The sequence below is a fragment of the Cydia pomonella genome, chromosome 18 (genome assembly GCF_033807575.1).
Source record: "Cydia pomonella isolate Wapato2018A chromosome 18, ilCydPomo1, whole genome shotgun sequence".
NCBI lineage: Eukaryota > Metazoa > Arthropoda > Insecta > Lepidoptera > Tortricidae > Cydia > Cydia pomonella.
In genome coordinates this window covers 11029179-11048080 of record NC_084720.1, presented here as the reverse complement: position 1 = coordinate 11048080, position 18902 = coordinate 11029179, and the positions used below count along the sequence as shown (strand labels likewise).

At 37.1% G+C, this 18902-nt stretch overlaps 3 protein-coding genes across 4 annotated transcripts in view; 2 read left to right on the top strand and 1 right to left on the bottom strand.

Moving 5' to 3' along the window:
• LOC133527396 (pickpocket protein 28-like) overlaps window positions 1-18141 on the bottom strand; it is a 38824-nt gene extending 20683 nt beyond the window's left edge. Inside the window, exons 1-2 of one of the 2 annotated variants that reach the window (XM_061864385.1) lie at window positions 18054-18141; window positions 7422-7451 (exon numbers count right to left, since the gene is read on the bottom strand). The gene's annotated coding sequence lies outside the window, so the exon portion shown is untranslated. Of the gene's footprint in view, window positions 1-7421; window positions 8387-18053 lie in introns of those variants that run through there. The other variant, XM_061864386.1, reaches the window with a different exon arrangement.
• On the top strand, window positions 24-13808 carry LOC133527408 (protein twisted gastrulation). Its single transcript, XM_061864410.1, has 5 exons — window positions 24-1471; window positions 2793-3002; window positions 5590-5725; window positions 6519-6587; window positions 8770-13808. Exons 1-5 carry the CDS (start codon window positions 1264-1266, stop codon window positions 8876-8878), a joined length of 732 nt encoding a protein of 243 aa, XP_061720394.1. The 5' UTR covers window positions 24-1263; the 3' UTR covers window positions 8879-13808.
• A 169-nt stretch (window positions 18142-18310) lies between the features above and the next one.
• LOC133527397 (hepatocyte nuclear factor 4-gamma) overlaps window positions 18311-18902 on the top strand; it is a 76302-nt gene continuing 75710 nt past the window's right edge. The window contains exon 1 of the mRNA XM_061864389.1: window positions 18311-18711. Within this exon, the coding sequence (XP_061720373.1) occupies window positions 18615-18711 (97 nt within the window). The 5' untranslated portion in view covers window positions 18311-18614. The remainder of the gene's footprint in view (window positions 18712-18902) is intronic.

Genomic DNA, 18902 nt, shown 5'->3' with positions numbered 1-18902 from the left:
GAGCCGAAGGCGTAGGCGAACATTGTAAAGGAATACGCCACGAGAATTTTTTGACCTACTTATACAACGTTGCATACAATATTTTTCCTACGAGTCAACAAAAATAAATCTTAATTTAGGTAAACAAATTACAGCAAAAGTATATAGCCAAGACGCGCGAGCATACCTTGTTACGCGCCCGGCCCGCCCCGGGCCGCGGCCGGCCGGTCGGCGACACCTCCTCGTAACTCATGAGGCCCTGGTACTTACTACTTGCTAAATTAATTTTTTGGACAGTTTTTTCTCAATTTTGGCCACCGTAGCCTACGGAGACTAACAAGCAACGCTAAGCGGTCTTCGTAGTCTATGGGTGTTGCTATATTACGGGTGTCACATGCGTGTTTCTGACTTATGAAGTAATTATTTTTACTATGCAACCAAATGAATATTTTGTAAGTTGGCATCAATGCACTTAGTTTAAAACTGTATTCGTTTTGGTTTTGTTAGGTTGGTAGCCATTAATCGCAGTAACGTTATAGCTTATAAAAGCACAAGAGCTTTTATGAGGAATAGACAATATAGACTTTTCTTGAAACCTTTTATGTATGTTCTTATATTCGTGTTAATGAATGCATAAATGACAGATAACAGTAGAGGAGTAGGAAAAAGTAATAGTAATCTTTCTAATTATAGCAGTGTTAAGTAAATCTATTACTTCCACATTTTAGCACCAACATGATAAATTATTTTTATTGCTGTATCAATTTTAAATATCCGCGGGCCATGCGAGGTTGAAAGCAAGATGGATTCAAATGACACAAATTGTCATAAAATAACATTTTTTGACATTTAATTCAGTAACTGGAATGGTTTTTGATATTTTTCTGCTGGCAATAATCAAGCCTTTATTGAATTCATTCACTCAATTCACTTCATTCAATCGTTTCGTTCATTCCGTTTTGTCAAGGCCACGACGATTCCATTATGCTTCTCACTCGATCAATATGAAAACTGAATGTACCAAAAAGAGACAAAGGAAACAAACAACAAGAAACAACTTGCCTTGTCCTAAAAAAATATTTATTTTATTTTCATCCCTTGCTGTGCGTAGACGCATGTTGAGAAGAACTGTCATTAGCTTCGAATGCGTATAGTTCGAGGAATTTAATATATTTGCTTGTGTTTCTGTGTGTTTTAACTAGTTTTGTGTTGTATTCTTATGTTAAAAGTGTTAACTTACGTTTGTTGACTTTGCCACTGGTTTGACTAAGTGGAACTCTCACCATGTCTCTGAAGGTGTGCGGAGTGTTGGTTGGAGCCCTTCTGCTGGCCCTGCCTATAGTTTTCGCGTGCAACGAGGCTATTTGCGCCAGCGTCGTGTCCAAATGCATGTTGACCCAGTCATGCAAGTGTGACCTGAAGGACTGCTCATGTTGTAAAGAGTGCTTTAGCTGCTTAAGTACCTTGTACAGCGAGTGCTGCAGCTGTGTTGGTAAGCATCTGCTCTCCTACAAACAGATGACTAGCAGATGTAGGGTCATGATATTAGGGGCATACTTGATTCACCCAAGCCCAATATCAGCCTTAAAAATTAAGTGAAAAAACTTTATATAAAGCTTAATACCCCTTCTACTTTCTTGTTCAAATTGACACAGTGTAAGGTACTTGGGGGTAATAAGGCCTAGAGAACAAAAAGGCCAACCTGAATAATAATGGACTCACTGTAACCATCTTGGTTATGTTATTAGAGAAACATTTATATAATTACAATTACAAGCTAACAGCATTCCAGTACATTAATTATATCTCATGTACAGTCAGCGTCAAATACTTTGTAGCAACCAAAGTAGCCAAATAGTTCGGTACACCATATATTTAGTATGGTGTACCGAACTATTTGGCCACTTTGACTGCTATAAAGTATTTGACGCTCACTGTACATAAATTAGTCTTATAAAGTTTTGGTTAATATGTATTTCAGTAAAACCTATCCTGTTAAATGGAAAGATTTTGTTTAAAATGTTGTCTCATATAGAAATTATAATACCTAATATATTTAAAAAATAATGATGAGTGCTTTCTATTTCATGAACAGAATGACAATTCTAGCTAAGTCATTTTATTGCCTAAATAAACCAGAGGAACTGGTACACATCTGTACTAAAATAAATTATTACAGAAGAGCCTTGCTAATCCGGTGATTGCTGTTATCTGGTTGGTCTCAGGGATAAATGAAAGGACTTATTAATAGTTACGACATTTTTGAAATTTCTTCACCATCTATGATTGCTTTTGCAATGAAGTGTGAAAATGTAAGGCAGAACAGTAAATTTAACAATTTTTTTACTGATAGTAATTTTCCCAGTTTTATCAATGCAATGTGTAGAAGTTTTATTTGCTAAGTAAGTCATTTTTATAATGTACAAAAATGGTCATACATACAGAACCTGTATGGTTACTATGGAACCTTTTTATACCTCAAGATCATGGTAAAATCATGTATAAAAATTGAGCTAATAACTCACCCAAGTAACCTTGTTCCCCATAAAGTATTATATACCCCTCACATAGAGATAGCAACTTGAGGTTCCCATGCATTTCATCATTAAGTACATTTACATGTTTTTTTTCTTTCTTGTTTTTGTCAAAGGGCCATACTTCCCTTTTTATAGCCTATGTAAGCATTCTTCTGTTGGGTAAACACCTCTTCTCTTGATTTCTGTCATACTTCTATCAATTCCGGATTTTAAATAATCTTCTATTGTCAAAACAAAATAATAATATACAAAACAAATAACTTAATTTTTCAACAGATATGTGCCCTAAACCAAATGACACAGCAACAGCACTTTCAAAGACATCTTATGTAGAAGAATTGGCAGCCGACAGTGTCCCTGTCCTGTTCAGTAGTCTGACCAGTGATCCAGACCCAGAGGAGCGGTGGCTGTCAATCACTTACCCTGTGGATCTTGACATATCTGCATACAGGCCTGCTAAAGACAACCAGCTGGTGTATCATTTGCGTAAGTATTTTTAAGCTAAGCACAGTTACTTAGCATTAAACTAGTTTTTACTGACAAGGAAAGGTACCTAACTGTCCGGTTCCAATTTGATTTATATTTATATGTATATGTTATAGAGTAGTCTAAAATAACAGACACATATTTTTTTTAGCTGCCCAAATTCAACCTTTTGAGAGAAATTTTCCTCCAAAATATTAAAAAGTTACTAAATCTTCTAACTCCTATATAAAGTGATGTTCAAGCAACTTGCTAGTTAATGGCTTATTTGAGTATATGTTAGAGAGCAGGAAAAAATAATGAGCACATGTTTTGTTATATCTGCTTAAACTCAAGTTTCCCTAAAAAAAACACCCTTCTTTATGTGTATCTTTAACAATAAGATATAAAACTTCATCTTACATCGATTTTTTTGGATAAAATGATTTCCGGCCGATATAACAAAACACATGCTCATTATTTTTTCCTGCTCTCAAACATATATACTCAAACCAGCCATTAACTAGCAAGTTGCTTGAGCATCACTTAAATTTCTATAGGAGTTAGAAGATTTAGTATTTTTTTGTACTTTAAAGGACAATTTCTCCCAATAGGTCGAGTTTGGGCAGCTAAAAAAAAATACGTGTTGTTATTTTAGACTACTCCATAACATATATAAATATAAATCAAATCGGAACCGGACAGTTGGCTACCTTTCCTTGTGAGTAAATGTATCAAAACTTTAGATATATGTATTTGGTGGGACTACTGGAAAGCCAAAAGTTGTATCTTAACATATAGGAAATATACAATCGAAAACACGTTAAATTTGAATTTTGATGTAGCTCTTTGTTTTGGAACATATTTTGGCTGTAAATACGTAGTATATAGGTACCTATGTCATACACATTTTAGAAAAAGGTCTCTTCTGTCGACAATACAATAAAAGTTAATGACTCTGGTACATTTATATATCATGTGTTTCATATTTGAGTCTGAAGTACTGAAAAAATGTAGTCTTTAGCCTAAGCATGCATGCAGTGAAAAGATCTGCTTTCGATTTGCATTACTTAGGTCTGATGTCATTAGCCCATTAAGCATCCATCCTCCTGCAACAAAAGTTGTCAAACATGTTCAGTATCTAACGTTAGTCTATGGTGTCTATACATCTTTAACCATATTTCTACTGCATTACTTGTATTGTAAGTGTAATATAATGCTACACAACATTAAATTTAATCCTAAGGTAGGAGTATAATTTAAATTCCCCTAAGAAATAATTTACGGCATATAATCTCGAACTCGAACCCTCGACCATAATAATTGTAGCTTAGAGCTCCAAGGATTGTAGGGATCTCCGAACTTACGGCCCGCCAGCCTGCCAATCTGGCTCTCAAAAAGGAAGCATAGGCTCCTGCTGTAGACTATCATAGTCTACTGGGGAGTTGACACGTGAAGTAGGTAGGTACCTACCTATATTTGTTATTTTTATTGAAGATAGTTGATGGGGAAGTTGTAACCATGTAACATCGATTCCAAAATTAACAAATGTTTCGTATTTCATGCTGGAAACAATCCAAATCTAAGTTTCCGCGAATGTAATACAATATACATAAAGCAAACATTGTTATTAATTATAAGCCCTATCAAATTCCTAGAACTAACAGTTTCTGCCTGACAGATTAGATAAGTGCAAACTTCCTCAGCTACTTAACTGTTACATGTTACATTACATTAACCATAGAACAATACGGTTAATCTTCAAAGGATCCTCAAAGCCACACAAGTCGCCAATAAAAAGGGTCCCCCGCCGCGTGATCCCCCAAATGAGTCATTATTTTGGAATGCCTACCTGCTCGAAGAGTTCTCTGGCATATAACAGCCTTTTATTTGGCTTGGTGTATTGGTAATAACCGCACAAGTCATTTCCGCTATCTGAATTTGAAAAGGCACTCAATTTATTCTTTGTTTTCATACATTAAGTTTCAGAATTGAATGAGTTCTTTTACGCCGATACGTCGGATAAGCTTAGGTCGCCAGTATAAACATCGCAGTGGCGAAATAAATTAAACAGCACCTGCATCTTATTATGCAAATTGAATCATATCTAACGTTGCCATTTGTCATAACTGTCATGAGACTGAGATTTTGTTAGAAGCTAAACAAGTAGGAATATTAATTTCGCGTTATAATGTAATTTACAGTAGCGAATACTTAGATATTTAGGGTGTTTGTTATTAATTATTTTAATAGCTTCTCAATAATTAGTTATTGATTATTGATGTTGGTTTCTGAGCTTCGTATGAAGTACAATAATATTTGATCAATTAGGATTTTATAGCGTATAAATATTTAATTGACGTTTCAGATGTCTGTAGAAATGGTGTGTAGAAATCCTGAGAATGCATAAATCTATATTTTTTTCTTATGTAGCTATGTAAATATGTAAGGTTTATTTTAATTATTGTAAATTAAGTACCAATGAAATTGAATGAGTGATCTACCTTATCACGTAGTCAAACATAGGAAAGGAAGGTACCTATAACTACATAGGTATGTTCACATGAATTGCAAAAATCGGAAAGCTCACGTCAAATGTCTTCATTTACAGAGAGCATAGAGCAGGAAGCGGAGCCGACCAGCCGCGACGTGGTGACATTCAACTGCACCATCGCGTACATGGCGCAGTGCATGTCCAGCGACAAGTGCCGGACGCTGTGCCGGTCCATGGGCGCCAGCAGCTTGCGGTAAGATTATGCCACAGCCTTACTATTTATATAACAAATAGTAGTTTATCTTTCTTCGCAGTGTTGTTTCAATGGTGAGTGGGGAAGCAGACAGAGGAGTACTTATGCGCAAACAAGGTCATACGTACTCAAAGTATTTTTATGGCGCACATAATGAAATGCGAATCTTTAACCTTCCTGTACAGTTGTTGTATGGTCATATACATGGGTGCCGCCAGGATTACTTTCAGGGAGGTGCATAATAAATGGAATAGAAGAATTGATGCAGAAATTTATTTTTCTTGTGTAATATAGTTCCGAGTTATGCTATCAAAATCATTGCAGATTTATATTGGTCTAACTCTAATGCTTGTGCAGACGCATAAAAAAACATGTAATTTTTTTTATATATGTATTTTCTTACCTGCCAGGGGGGTGCAAGTGCACCCCCTTGCACCCTGCTGCCGGCGCCGATGGTCATATAAATACGTACAATACACAAAACGCATTCGCGAATTCATTGCACAATTTAAGACATAGTTGAGAATAGTTCTCTTGCAAGAGTGATAGAAAGCAGATTACCGTTACGGAAACGATTGGCATCTTGGTTAACTAATAAATATTTTTTTAATTTAAGTAGGTACAAACCTTTTCTGTAATGATTAATTAATTATATTCTGTATTTGAAGAAATTACAAATTAAGGGACTTTTTACCATCAACTCCTTATAAGTAGGCTACAAGTTTGTTTTAAATAGGATGTTTACCTACCTATTTATTTTTTAAATTGTAATATTTCAAATCGTTTTTTTCAGGTGGTTCCACGACGGCTGCTGCGAGTGTGTGGGCGATAAATGCCTGTCATACGGCCTCAATGAGAGCAGGTAAGGTGCAAATTCCTTAAGGCTCGGTCACACCGGAACGCTTCACACCGACGCGGAAGCGTTCCGGTGTGGTCGCGGACCGGGGCGGTAGCGATAATGTCACATTGAGCGCGATTGGCGGATTGAAAGCGTTTTGATCGCGGACCCGCGTTGTAAGTTACTTGTGGCTACTAACCTCATTTTGTAAACCGTATTTCTGTAATATTTGTGTCTTATATCATATAGACGAATATTGTCTAACACACTCAGCCAGTTTCTCCGTAACATCCATAATTGCAAACAATGTTGTTATTTACTTTTTTCCGCACAACTGCTCCGCCTTCGATCCCTATGTGACGGGTGAGTGGCCGCGCCCGAGCCGCTTCCGGCCCGCGTCGATTCCGCATTCGGTGGGCGGATTGAACGCGGCGCCACGCTTCAGCTGTGTGGCATAGCTCATAACATTCTGTGCATTCCGAGTGGCACGGCACCGCGCGCAATCCGCGTCGGTTCTGCTACCGCGTCGGTGTGACAGAGCCTTTACACTCCAGAGCATGCCCGTTGTGTAAACAATCGATGTGAAAATAGCCCGCCGCTGAAAGCTAAACAACACTCCGCGAAAACTTGCCGGAATATTTAGGACTTCAATAAAAACCCGCAAAGTCCGTGTAAGATCATGCGCAGAAGGTCCTACCTATCTTCAATCAACACGCAACAGCAAATACTTTATACTTCATTTAAAGGCAAAAAAGAATATACTCGTAGCTATGTCACGTTATTGGTCATCTTTATAAGTTTTATATCTGTCATCGTAAACAATATTTATGTAATTATGTATATAACAATCTTTCTTACCTACTGCTATAGGCGTTGTAGCTACAGGGCCTAGAACAATAAAGAAGTTATTTGCAGGTCTCATTACCCAAAAGTGTTATATCCGAATTAGCTGTTATATAAATTTGAACCATAGGGTTAAGAAGGTAAAACAGATTTTAAAACGGCTTTAATTTTCATTTAGAACAGTAGCCGCCCTACCGAGATCCAACCGCAGTACGCAAAGAATTCAATAGCTTTGTTTTATAAATTACGGTCTGAACCTAAACTAAAAGTTCACCTGACTTAAGCTCTACACCATCATATAATTTTAGTGTAAACTACTTTGCTCGGCGTTTTATTCATCCCTTTTATATTATAACACATATTTAGACGTCGTTAATTCACATAAATGGATTAAAGAACATAAAATGTATTCGGCTAGTACCGACCACCTGCGAAGGCGCGGCGCGAACATTATCATAATGACCGCGGACGCGTATCAGATAACATGCAGGTGGCGATTTGTACAATATTTTTGTATCAATCGATACCTCATAAATGTGATCTCATAGTGTATTAATATCACATAGAACTTATTGGCCGAACGTAAGGTAAGGTCTCCATTTCAGCTTGGCCTAAAAAATTGTCCGGGATGTTCTTATCCATAGGTCACATTTCTTAATTGATTGTGAAATTTGGTGAGCAGGTTCGGTATATTTTTTCTGTCGTTTCGCTTTTTTGGAAAAAAATTCTAAGTGGCGGAAATTGGCCTTAAGGACTTAAGTCTTATAAATTAATAAATAATAAAATAAATAAAATCATTTTATTTGAGTAACTTTTAAACTCATAGATATGTTAGTATGCATTTATACTAAGTTAATATGTACAGTTTGTACAGACTTATCACTAAATAGGTAATTACTAAGGCAGCTATGTTTCTAGAAGAACCTAAATAGTGGTTAGACATAATAAATACTTCTAGAAACATGCATATCCTCACAATGCCTCAAATATGGGCAGTCAATCCTCTCCAATCCAATTGGGTTGGGGCTGGCCCGCACCCGGCGCACCAGGGATGTACATCGTTTGCGCATAGTAGTATAAAAGCAATTACGCGCGCTTCAGCATACATCCCCGATGCGCTACAGACTTAGGTACTCTTAAGTAAAAGTCTGAAGTGAAATCCTATTATGTCACTAAAGATATTTGTTATCCTTTTTAAGCTTATCGCGAGGTCTACAGCTTACAAAGCCATTAGTTTTCAGTTAATATATAGTTAATTAAAACCAGTGACACCGTAGTTGTAGATAACTAAAAGTGAAATGATATTTTGCCACTGATCAAAACTACTCATCACCGCTATCAACAAAACTAATATTGATTTCAGATGCCCAGGCTGCCCCGTCGGCAAGGAAGAGGAGGACGAGCTCGCCTTCGACGATCTGGACTACGGCGAGGAGGTCATGTCCGTCGCCGACGCCAAGCACAACTCTTAGCCTGGAGGAAGTAAGATCTGACCTTACCTACCCCTTTAAGGCTCGTCTTAGTATCAATCAGTAGAATTGGGCGATACTTAGATGCTTACATTATGTTTCTTTGTTAAGTTACAGTATCATCAAGGTTTATTTTTACTAACGTAACTTATTTTCGTAACGTTAATCAGATCGTCGGATGGTACCGTCTTTTTCAATTCGGAGGTAAAAAAAATATAATTCCTTTTTCGCCTATTGTAGCGCATGTTCGGATAAATCTGAACATTCGAGTTTGTCGAGTAAATCCGAAATTTGGAACTAGTCGACATTCTGAAGTATTCGGTTTTTCTGAATATATCTTAATGTAAATGTGGTTCACGTTTTTTGTAGTCTTGCCGTAATTGAATCTAGGATAAAATTGGTTCACGACGAGAAGCAACTCTCAACTCTCAGTCAGTAACAAAATTAATACGCATAGTAGCTATGGATGGTATTCCACCTGTCCAATTTCTTTGTCCAATGTGCATTGCGTCTCACTCCCTCATCAAGCAAAATATGAAATGCAAATACACATTGGAGCAAGAAATTGGACTGGTAGAATACTAACCATTTTTTGGTATTTAGTTTTGCCTTCCAAAGAGCAAATAGGGTTATATCAGGTAAATGTGTTCCTGTTGAACCATTTCCTTAAAATACCCAATCTACCCATCTTTTCAGTTGTATATCAGATTGTTAGCAACTTTACGACCTTTTATTTAACGCCACGCCTGTCGTGAGCGGCTCGTTATTATAAACCTTGTCAGAACGCGCGACGGTTGATATAGTGCTGTGGCCGCGCGTGTCAGATGACATCTTTGGCGATAAAAGCAGGGTTACTTGATTTGTGGAACACATATTTAAGATATACTCAAAATCGCAATAGCGATATAATCGAAAATCGAATTCTCTCATGAATCTCGTTAAATATCCGTCTATTTCGATATCAAACATACTTAAGATGTATGTACCTAAAACTGTTTATTTTGAAGTTGGTATAAAAGATCTGATTCTAAACCTTGTAAATTCAGATACGGTAGTTACGGCAGGTATACAGTATTTATTTATGTTTAATTTGATTACTACTTATTTAGAAGTATTTTCAGTACTACGTTAATTAATCTTGTAATGAAGATCGTACAAATATGGACAATTCTTAGTTATAATAAGTAAGTATGAGCTTTAAAATTATTACATACGTGCCTTTTTCGTCTTATGTACCTATGAATTGCAAATAATGTTAAGATACATATGTATTTGTTACTTTAATTTTGCTTAGCTGTAAGTTAAGTAACTACCGCTTTTTAGTACTGAAGAAACGTTTTGGGTAGAGAACTATAATTGGCATCGAAGAACTGTGGTTGAGTGCTTCTCGGGCTCCTTAAAGATGCAACCGAGTAAAGCCCAAAATAGGATGAATCTTAAATATAATGTCGCAATTTAAAACCTTTTTTCACGATAATAATAGGAGTTACTCTCAGCGGTTCAAAGCAGAACTGGTATCTACCTTAGTACCTTACTAATGTAATCAATAAACATTCATACACACGGAATATTGTTTAAGGTCAATACGGGTAAGTGTGGCATACGAGTGTTTATTATCACTAATCATCGTGTATACAGTCTGTTACCGGCAAGTGGGCTTTTTTTTCAAGTAGGGTACAGTAACATAGTTCTTTAACTTAACCATGAGCTTAATTTAATTAATAAACTAAAATTCTGAATCTATTAACTTTCTAATACGGAAGGTGGAGATAAGGAATGGAATCTCCATATACCAAAAAGTGTCATCAGAAATCCTTAAATAGGTGGCGTTACAATACCTAGAATACTTGAAAAAAAAAACAAATCATAGACAGCGCACTTCACTCCTCTACTCACAGCTACTCTAGCGCTACTCTGGAGAGATTTGGAACTATTATTTATAGCTGACCACTGGACACTTTTGCATAAGTTCTGCCTATGGAGATTCCGTTCCTTAACTCTACCTTCCATACTTTCTAACAAAAAAATTATTGCCAGCAATGTACAGCGCAGTAAATTGACAAGTGACACTGACAGCCCTTCATACTTTGCTTATTGCGACGTTTATTTCAAGACTTAGCGATACACAATTACTAATGGATCGTATTACTATCAGTTTTTATAAATGCCCGCATGACGGTAACACACTGTATGTAGTAGAAATTTTCTGAAGTGGTTATTTGGGCTTGAACCTCAATCTGTTAACCAAAAGACATTGATCCTTTCGTGCACCGCGGTAGCTACCGAGCTTGTCATTAGTATCATTATTGAGAAGGATCAAGCTCGTTTAAAAGGTAATTTTAGCGTTCTACTTTTATGGTTCGAATTCATATAACAGCTTTTTGTTATTTTATGCTTAAATAACGAATTTTTTTACCTGATTGTGAATATGGGTGGCCGATCGTCCTACATTACCCAAACGTGTTATCTCCGAATGCTGTTACATATTTGAATACACATTTTGCACCATGTAAGTAAAACCCTGTGCATTCTCGTCATTCTCACCTACGGAGCACAAACTTGGTCTTTGACAAAGATTCGAAAAACCAAAGTCAAGGTTTGTCAACGAGCCATGGAGCGTAGTATTCTCAGCGTGAAGTTAACCGATCGCATTAAAAAGACTACGCTTACGCTACTACGCTTCAAAACTGGAAAACTGATTTAGCTGAAACTGCCGTCAAGCTCAAATGGGGTGAGCAGGACACGTCTGCCGTATGCCGGATGACCTGTGGGCCAAAACAGCCACCAGTTGGGTCCCACAAATTGTAAGGCGTCACGGTAGACCTTGTCGGAGATGGCGGGACGAGCTTTACGCCTGTGACAGAGACTGGTGGGAGACTTCCGAGGATAGGGACACGTCGAAGAGTAAGAGGGAGGCCTTTGCCCAGCAGTGGGACAATTTGGGCTCATAATAATACTTATTAAAATCCTAGAGATTGCCTTTTAAACGGGCTTGATCCTTTCCAAGTCAAATTTGGTAGCTACCGCGGTGTATAAAAAAAACAATGCTTTTTGTTTCATTTTCAATTGTAAACAGGCCGGAACGTGATAAAGCCACATGTACCCGTATTACCCTTACTAAATTAACACAGATTATAATTTTAAAATTATCTATTCATAACTATTGGAATATATGACGTATTTGTGTTGAAATTTCCGTCCTTTCGTAGTATAGGTGTTTTCAAATTACTAAGTGTTTAACAATACTAATGTACCTAAATCACGAACTATTTATGTTTATATATTTGGTAGGTACTCCAGAAGTGCTGCCACGTGCCTAGCAATACTCCAAGTGCCAAATGAGTTGCTTGTACAAAAAATGCCATGTGTATTAGAATAATATGACTACTTAATGCTTTACCTTATTTACTTCCTGATATATTGAAAGCATTAGTGTACGTATTTAAAACATTAAAATATATAAATTAATTACTTACAGGTGGTTATATCTAAGCTACATATTAACCCTCGTATCCTTATTGAGCCTATATACTGTGGGACTTAGTCAATTTGAGTAATAATGTCCTATGATATTTATTTATATCCGTCTCCCCTCCTGGAATTGTATAGAATAGGCAATAGGTTCAAAATTTGAAATTAATAACGAACTATAGTTCGTTTTTTTTGCATTAGAAAGGAGGTAAGCAATCATGACGTGTCTTTTTTTGTAAAAATAAATAAAACACTTGAAAAATAAGTCGCGGCAATTATGTAACAATTAAATAATATACGATTATTTACATTCTTTTGCTTGAATTCTTTCATTCTGTTACATAAACTAATTTGAAAAATAAAATTTTCAATGATAGAAGTTAGTATAGTCGTTCGATTTGAAGCCGGCCCGAAGCGGCTAATCTTTTGTATATCGTTAACTAAAACCGCGCGTGCCACTATCTGCAAAAAAAGGGTCGTATAATTCTAATTCGCAAATTATTTTTCCATTTGTTCATTTTGAATCTTAATTATTATTTAATGAAATAACCGGTTAAAGTGACCGGCCCCTTTTTTGCTGGTAGTGGCACGCGCCGGTTTAGTTAACAATAGACAAAGGATAAGCCGTTGGGGGCCAGCTGCAAATCTAACGACTATACGTATAACTCTGCGTAGGGGGCGGCGCCTTTAGTATAAATCGCGGCCTAACGCGAAACACGAGAATCGAAATTTCGTTATCTGCCTCTCTATCACTCCATCATATTCGAGCGTTAAAGAGCCAGATAACGAAATTTAGATTTTCGTGTTTCGCGGTAGGCCTCTGTAAACAAACCGCCTTCTCTCGAAATCTTCTCAAAATGTCTCTTCGGTCGTGTTTTAATTTATCGCCACTCGTTACGAATTTGCCCCAGTGGCGAAGTTGGCCCAGAATATTCGAAATCCGGAATCACTTTAGGAATAAAATAATGGTTAGCATTGAGTAGTCTGAAGAATAGTTCTACTATAGTACATTACGATACAAGTGCGAAAAATAGGAAATTCGAAACGAGTGGCGATAAATTAAAACACGACCGAAGGGAGTGTTTTAAATCGACACGAGTTGCGAATTACCTATTCGCACATGTATCGTACGTTTTACAGTACATATGGCCCTTTAAATGTTCGAAAATTTCGACATAGTAACGTAATATGCTAATTTTCGCACAAGTGCGGTTGCGGTAAAGTAGCACCATAATATGTACTGTAAAATATTTATTATTATATGAACGATGTATTTTTGTAATATCCGCCATAAATGCCCTAGTGCAGTGCCTTAACAATATTATATAAGATTACTTTATTTAGTTTAGTGAATAAGTTGTCGTTTGAAGTATTTTACATATTTTTGATATTTTACTTTTTTTGAGATATACATACATGTGCCTTGATAAGAAAGAAATAAATTGTATACGTTTTATATATATGTACTTCGTTTCAATTTGGTGGTGGGTAGTGACCCTGCCTATGAAGCCGATGGTCCCGGGTTCGAATCCCAGTAAGGGCATTTTTTTATTATTATTTGATACACTAGCAGCTCTTGGAGCTGACGCGTGTATATCGCAGCACTTGTATTTATTTAGCATTTTTTAATGTTCTAAAATGTGTATATGTCACCGTAAAATCGTAAACACTCGTCAGTTTATAATCTCGTTAGTAACATTATACACTGACGGTAGTTAGATTACAAACTAACCTAACCTAACCTACGTTAGATTATAAAGTAACGGGTGCACAATCTTATTATTATATATAGTCTATTTTTGAAAGAGTTCACCGACGGTGCACTAACAACAGTTTCTGGTAGAGAGTTCCACACATTTACTAGACGATTTGGCAAGAAATCATTAAGAGATTTGGATTTGTGTGATGAACACAAATTTGTTCCTGTCATGGGTGTATTCTACGTATATACGAGCTCGTACTCGTACGTATGTATATCGTCGCCTAGCACGCATAGTACAAGCTTTGCTTAGTTTGGGGCTAGGTCGATTTGTGTAAGAATGTCCCCAAATATAAAAAAAAAGATATATTGTAGGACTAATTGTAATTATATTTAGGCCTTGAGTTGATCTTTGTCAAAATAATGCAAGTCCGTTAAAATTTATGAACAACGTCAATATAACAATAAGATAAAGTAGGTGTTGCCTACTAAATTTGTTACGAGTTCGCAACGTATGAAGTATGGTTTTGGCAGCTGTAATACTTGTATTGTAAATTTAAACCATAAATTACTGCCGTGCGCTACATTACCGATACCTGTGGGACTGGGGAGTGTGGCTAGTCTACCGTAGACCAAATTGTTGCGTTAGCTGACGATTCGTGAATCTTATCGCAAAGATATAAGGTACACAAATGTTCAGTTAATAAGTGTTGGTGTACATGACTAGATGTAGTTTTAAGTACATGCGTATATCACTCATACTTTATAGTATTTTTAATGCCACAACCATATGTCAGTGTCATAAGTGAGTTTTCGATACAATACGTTTACAAACATTTACTATGTCAACGCGATAGCAGTCAAATAAGGTCACGGCCGACCATAATACTACATAAGTACCTATGTACAAGTAGCTAATTTTGTAACAGCTGTAGTTATATATGTCTATACTGTAGTTACTAATTTGTTAAGGATGGATCCGAAGTCTTAACAGTTCATCCTGGACTCCAGGAAAAAAACTGATATTGGTGTTCATTCACATTCTACGCACCTACTTATTATAGGTTCAGATATATTTACTTCTCAATAGCAATACACAATTTTCATGAATACAAACATAAATATGCACACATAATGAGATCGTCAAGGTAAGTACACTTTACATTGGATATTTCATACCGTTAGTATTACTAACCCTAGATGGCTCAACAATTAAAGTCCGTGACTGTACCAACCTATTTATTATCCTGTATTGAATTATGTTAGAGTCTCACTCGCACTACATCGATTTTAAATCGCAACGTTACATGCAATTTAAGTGAGGTCTTATTTTTGAGGCTTGTTTCGTATTGTGAAATCGTTTTATTGTTTAGGTAATAACAGTAAAATTACTTGGCATGTACCTCGCTGTGTTACGATGATAAAAATATCTGCGGCTAACGGAAAACACTGCAGACGGCCTACCGCGAAACACGAAAATCGAAATTTCGTTATCTGCCTCTATCGCTCTTGCAAATTCGAGCGATAAAGAGGCAGACAAATAAATTTAGGTTTTCGCGGTAGAGCCTCTGATGCCGGGCTATTTTAAAGATGCACAGTTTCAAATTGTTTTTTTATCTAGAAAAGCCCTGAAATGTGTGCTTTCGAAGACTTACACGTAATTTTTCTCAAACTTGCAATGAAATGTTGACATGACTTACTTCAAATTTGTTGCGGAAATACTACATATCAGGTGCGATGAGTGAAGATGATATGTAAAGGAATTTCATACAGCCATACACACCTAGACCTGAAAGGCAACCTTCTTTTGTTTTTAAACGTCAAATTATGGCACGTCTTGGCATTCAACCATAAAAACCTATAAGCAAAATTCTGCCATTATTCTTATTTTTCTCTTTTTTTCTTTCTTAAAGAGGAACGAAAATTTTATTATTTTTGCGCTACGACACACGGTTTAGGATATACAGCCCTATAAAGTTTTTTTTTCAGTCATGCAAAAAGCTTTAAATGGCTGTATCGTTCCCCGTTTTGATAACCCTCAAACTAATAATAATAATAAAAAACAAAAAAAGTATAATGGCGTGCGACGTAGCGCCAAAATAATTACATTTTTGTTCCCCTTCAATACCCCACGCACTGAATAACCTACCACATTAGGAGATGAAACAGTCATCATCATCATCATCCTATTTTTATTATTATTTCGTTGCAAGTTTGAGAAAAGCACTATACAAAACTCGGCGAGAAACGGGGTTGCCGGCCGCGTATCCGTACCGACCTCGTTACGCTCGGCCGTCTATAGGTATCTACTTGGCCTGCAACCCTTCCTTTGCCGGCCTCTATAGTATTGTAATATTATTGAGAAACGATGTACCACCGTGTTGCTCAGGGCCATTGTGATGAAGATTTTCAGTGGAGATAATAATGACCGCGGCCGGCAAAACGTCCCACGTTGTCGTTTGCCAGAAGGACGCCTTGAGAGGTCATTCGTATAAAGGTACAAGCAAATCTCGTCCTTATGGCAAGCGCCGACGAAGTGGGACGTTTTGCCGGCTGCGGTCACAATTATAATTTATGACAGTTTAACTTAGCCAAAACATATTTTTTACTATGTAATATATATAAGCAAGAAAGGGTGTATTATTGTAATAAACTCTATTTCTAGCTTAGCTTCTTCTATTTTCTTAGCTTTAGCTATTAAGAGTGCTTGTAGTTTTGATCTAAAAAAGTTTACTATTTCTATATTTTTAATTCTGTTGGGCAATTTGCTGTAAACCTGGATTGCTCGGAAGTAAGGACCTTTTCTATATAATTCACAGATTGGCTCCGGGAGGATGAGTTTATTATTTCTAGGTACGCTTTTCTTCTTTAATTTAAGAGCAGGGCTCTTGTCGGTGCAGCTTGATGAAGTTGTCTCCACCTTGGTCGATCCGAAGCCAGCGCTTTAGTGTCCTGGTAGGACAGGCTTTTACAGAAATCTATTTAAATAATTTTGTTATTTTTGACAAAAGTTAAGATTTTAAAACATGTGAAATACCTATAGTTTGCAGCTGCCTGTTTGTTTGATTTTTGTTAGTATTCGGACACATTTTGTAAGCTATGAAGAGATCGTGTGTTTCAGTGCTATGGCCCCATAGGATAATGCCATAGCGTAACCGGCCTTGAGCGTAAGAGTGATATGAAGATAAGGTGCACAGTATGAGTGCTTGACTTTAAAGTGTACAACACAGACTTCTCAATAAACTGTCGCTGCAACCATCATCTGTCAAGATGCTATGGCCAATGATGATGATATCCTGAACGAAACATCAACGTTCGCGGCAGTTTTCGTTGTTGAGAGGTAGGATTTCAGAAGTTCAGAACACGACACAGCGTCAGAATCAGAAACTAACTAGATAAAACAGAGTGTGATAGAGGCTTTATCGCTCCGCCTGCGACGGGCTTTACAGCGATGTTGTATTGTTTTTATGCGGTAGGTAAGTAAACAACGATAAATTATCTCTCTCGAGGCAACGTAGGGTATATAATAATGTATAGGTGGATATTCATAAATGTATACGATAATACTTGACTTTGTAGGGTCAATGCGGGCGAGTTACGGGCAGGTAAACAAACCGCGACACCGGATTATAATGAAAATAACACATTACACCACATCGTTTACTGCTAACAATTTTCTTTGTCCCATCAGTAATGTTATTAACTACTATTAGATATTCTTCAACTCACGTTTCGTTAGGTTACGTAGGCACATTTATAATTACAGATGTTTTCAAGTAACTATGTATAGTTAATCAAATAGCGAATTGAATGTATGTTCTTTTTATTATGCCTTTAATTGAAGGTATTAAAAGTACCTCTTTTTACTCTATTGTTTAAGATAGGTCGGATGGATGAAGTAACATCGAAGATCTATTAAAATTATTTATAATTTTTTATACTAGGGTTATGATACCTATTTATATGTATGTTGCAAGTAGGCTTACTGCTTATCTTTTATTTACTGACCTTGAAGAATGTAGATAATGTTATATAGTGCCATCGCCCTCATAAAGTAACGTAGAGTTATCAAAGTAAAGTCTTTATTTTTAATAAGGTATCATAAATTAAACCGATAGCTGATTTGGCGAGTAATACCCCTAGCATTAGCGTGAATTATTAGGTTGTCTCCCCACGATGATCCATCGACACGTGACTCGTAAGGGACACCGGTTAGCTAACAGTTAAACTGCATCCAAATAATTCCATATTATTTATAGTGGGCGAATCAGCTGACGCGCGGCGGCAGAGCGCGCACCGCGGCCGCGCGCACCGCACCGCACCGACCACCGGCAGACCGGCACTGCGCGGACGCGGGCCTTATCGTGGCCACACGTGAACCGTCGGCGGTGCCGCGCGCGAGCTAATGCCGCGATTAATTACGAGACTTACAGCCGAACGACACGACGCGCTTTAAACAGTGATATATTGTGATGTAAATAATCCAATTATGTAACAAAAATATTTGGTAGTGTTCCGTTCAGTACGAGTGCGTGTAAAGGTTTGAGGGTGGCTGAGTGGGAGGTGACGATGAGGAGCGACGTCATGGTTCCCAGCGAGCTGGAGGGGACGGACTACCTGCTCTCCTCCACCATGCGGCTCGAGGACAGCTTTCTGCAAATACTCGGTGAGACAACATTGACTTTGCGAAACGAGTTGAACATGCCGATGATAATGGAATTTTAAATTACTGTGCATCTATGAGAAGCACTCTAGAATCATGGTTAAAATATACATTAGTTGAATTCCATGAGCTAGGTATAGTGTTAAGTAACAATCTTACAGTGGTAGCGCCAACATTATAAGCTAATACAGGGT

What these genes read in the sequence shown, in the direction of transcription:
- LOC133527408 (XM_061864410.1), top strand. Translation starts at nt 1,264, where the DNA reads ATGTCTCTGAAGGTGTGCGGAGTGTTGGTTGGAGCCCTTCTGCTGGCC. An exon ending in CGAGTGCTGCAGCTGTGTTG is followed by an intron (nt 1,472 to 2,792) that starts GTAAGCATCTGC and finishes ATTTTTCAACAG; the next exon opens with ATATGTGCCCTAAACCAAAT. An exon ending in CCAGCTGGTGTATCATTTGC is followed by an intron (nt 3,003 to 5,589) that starts GTAAGTATTTTT and finishes CTTCATTTACAG; the next exon opens with AGAGCATAGAGCAGGAAGCG.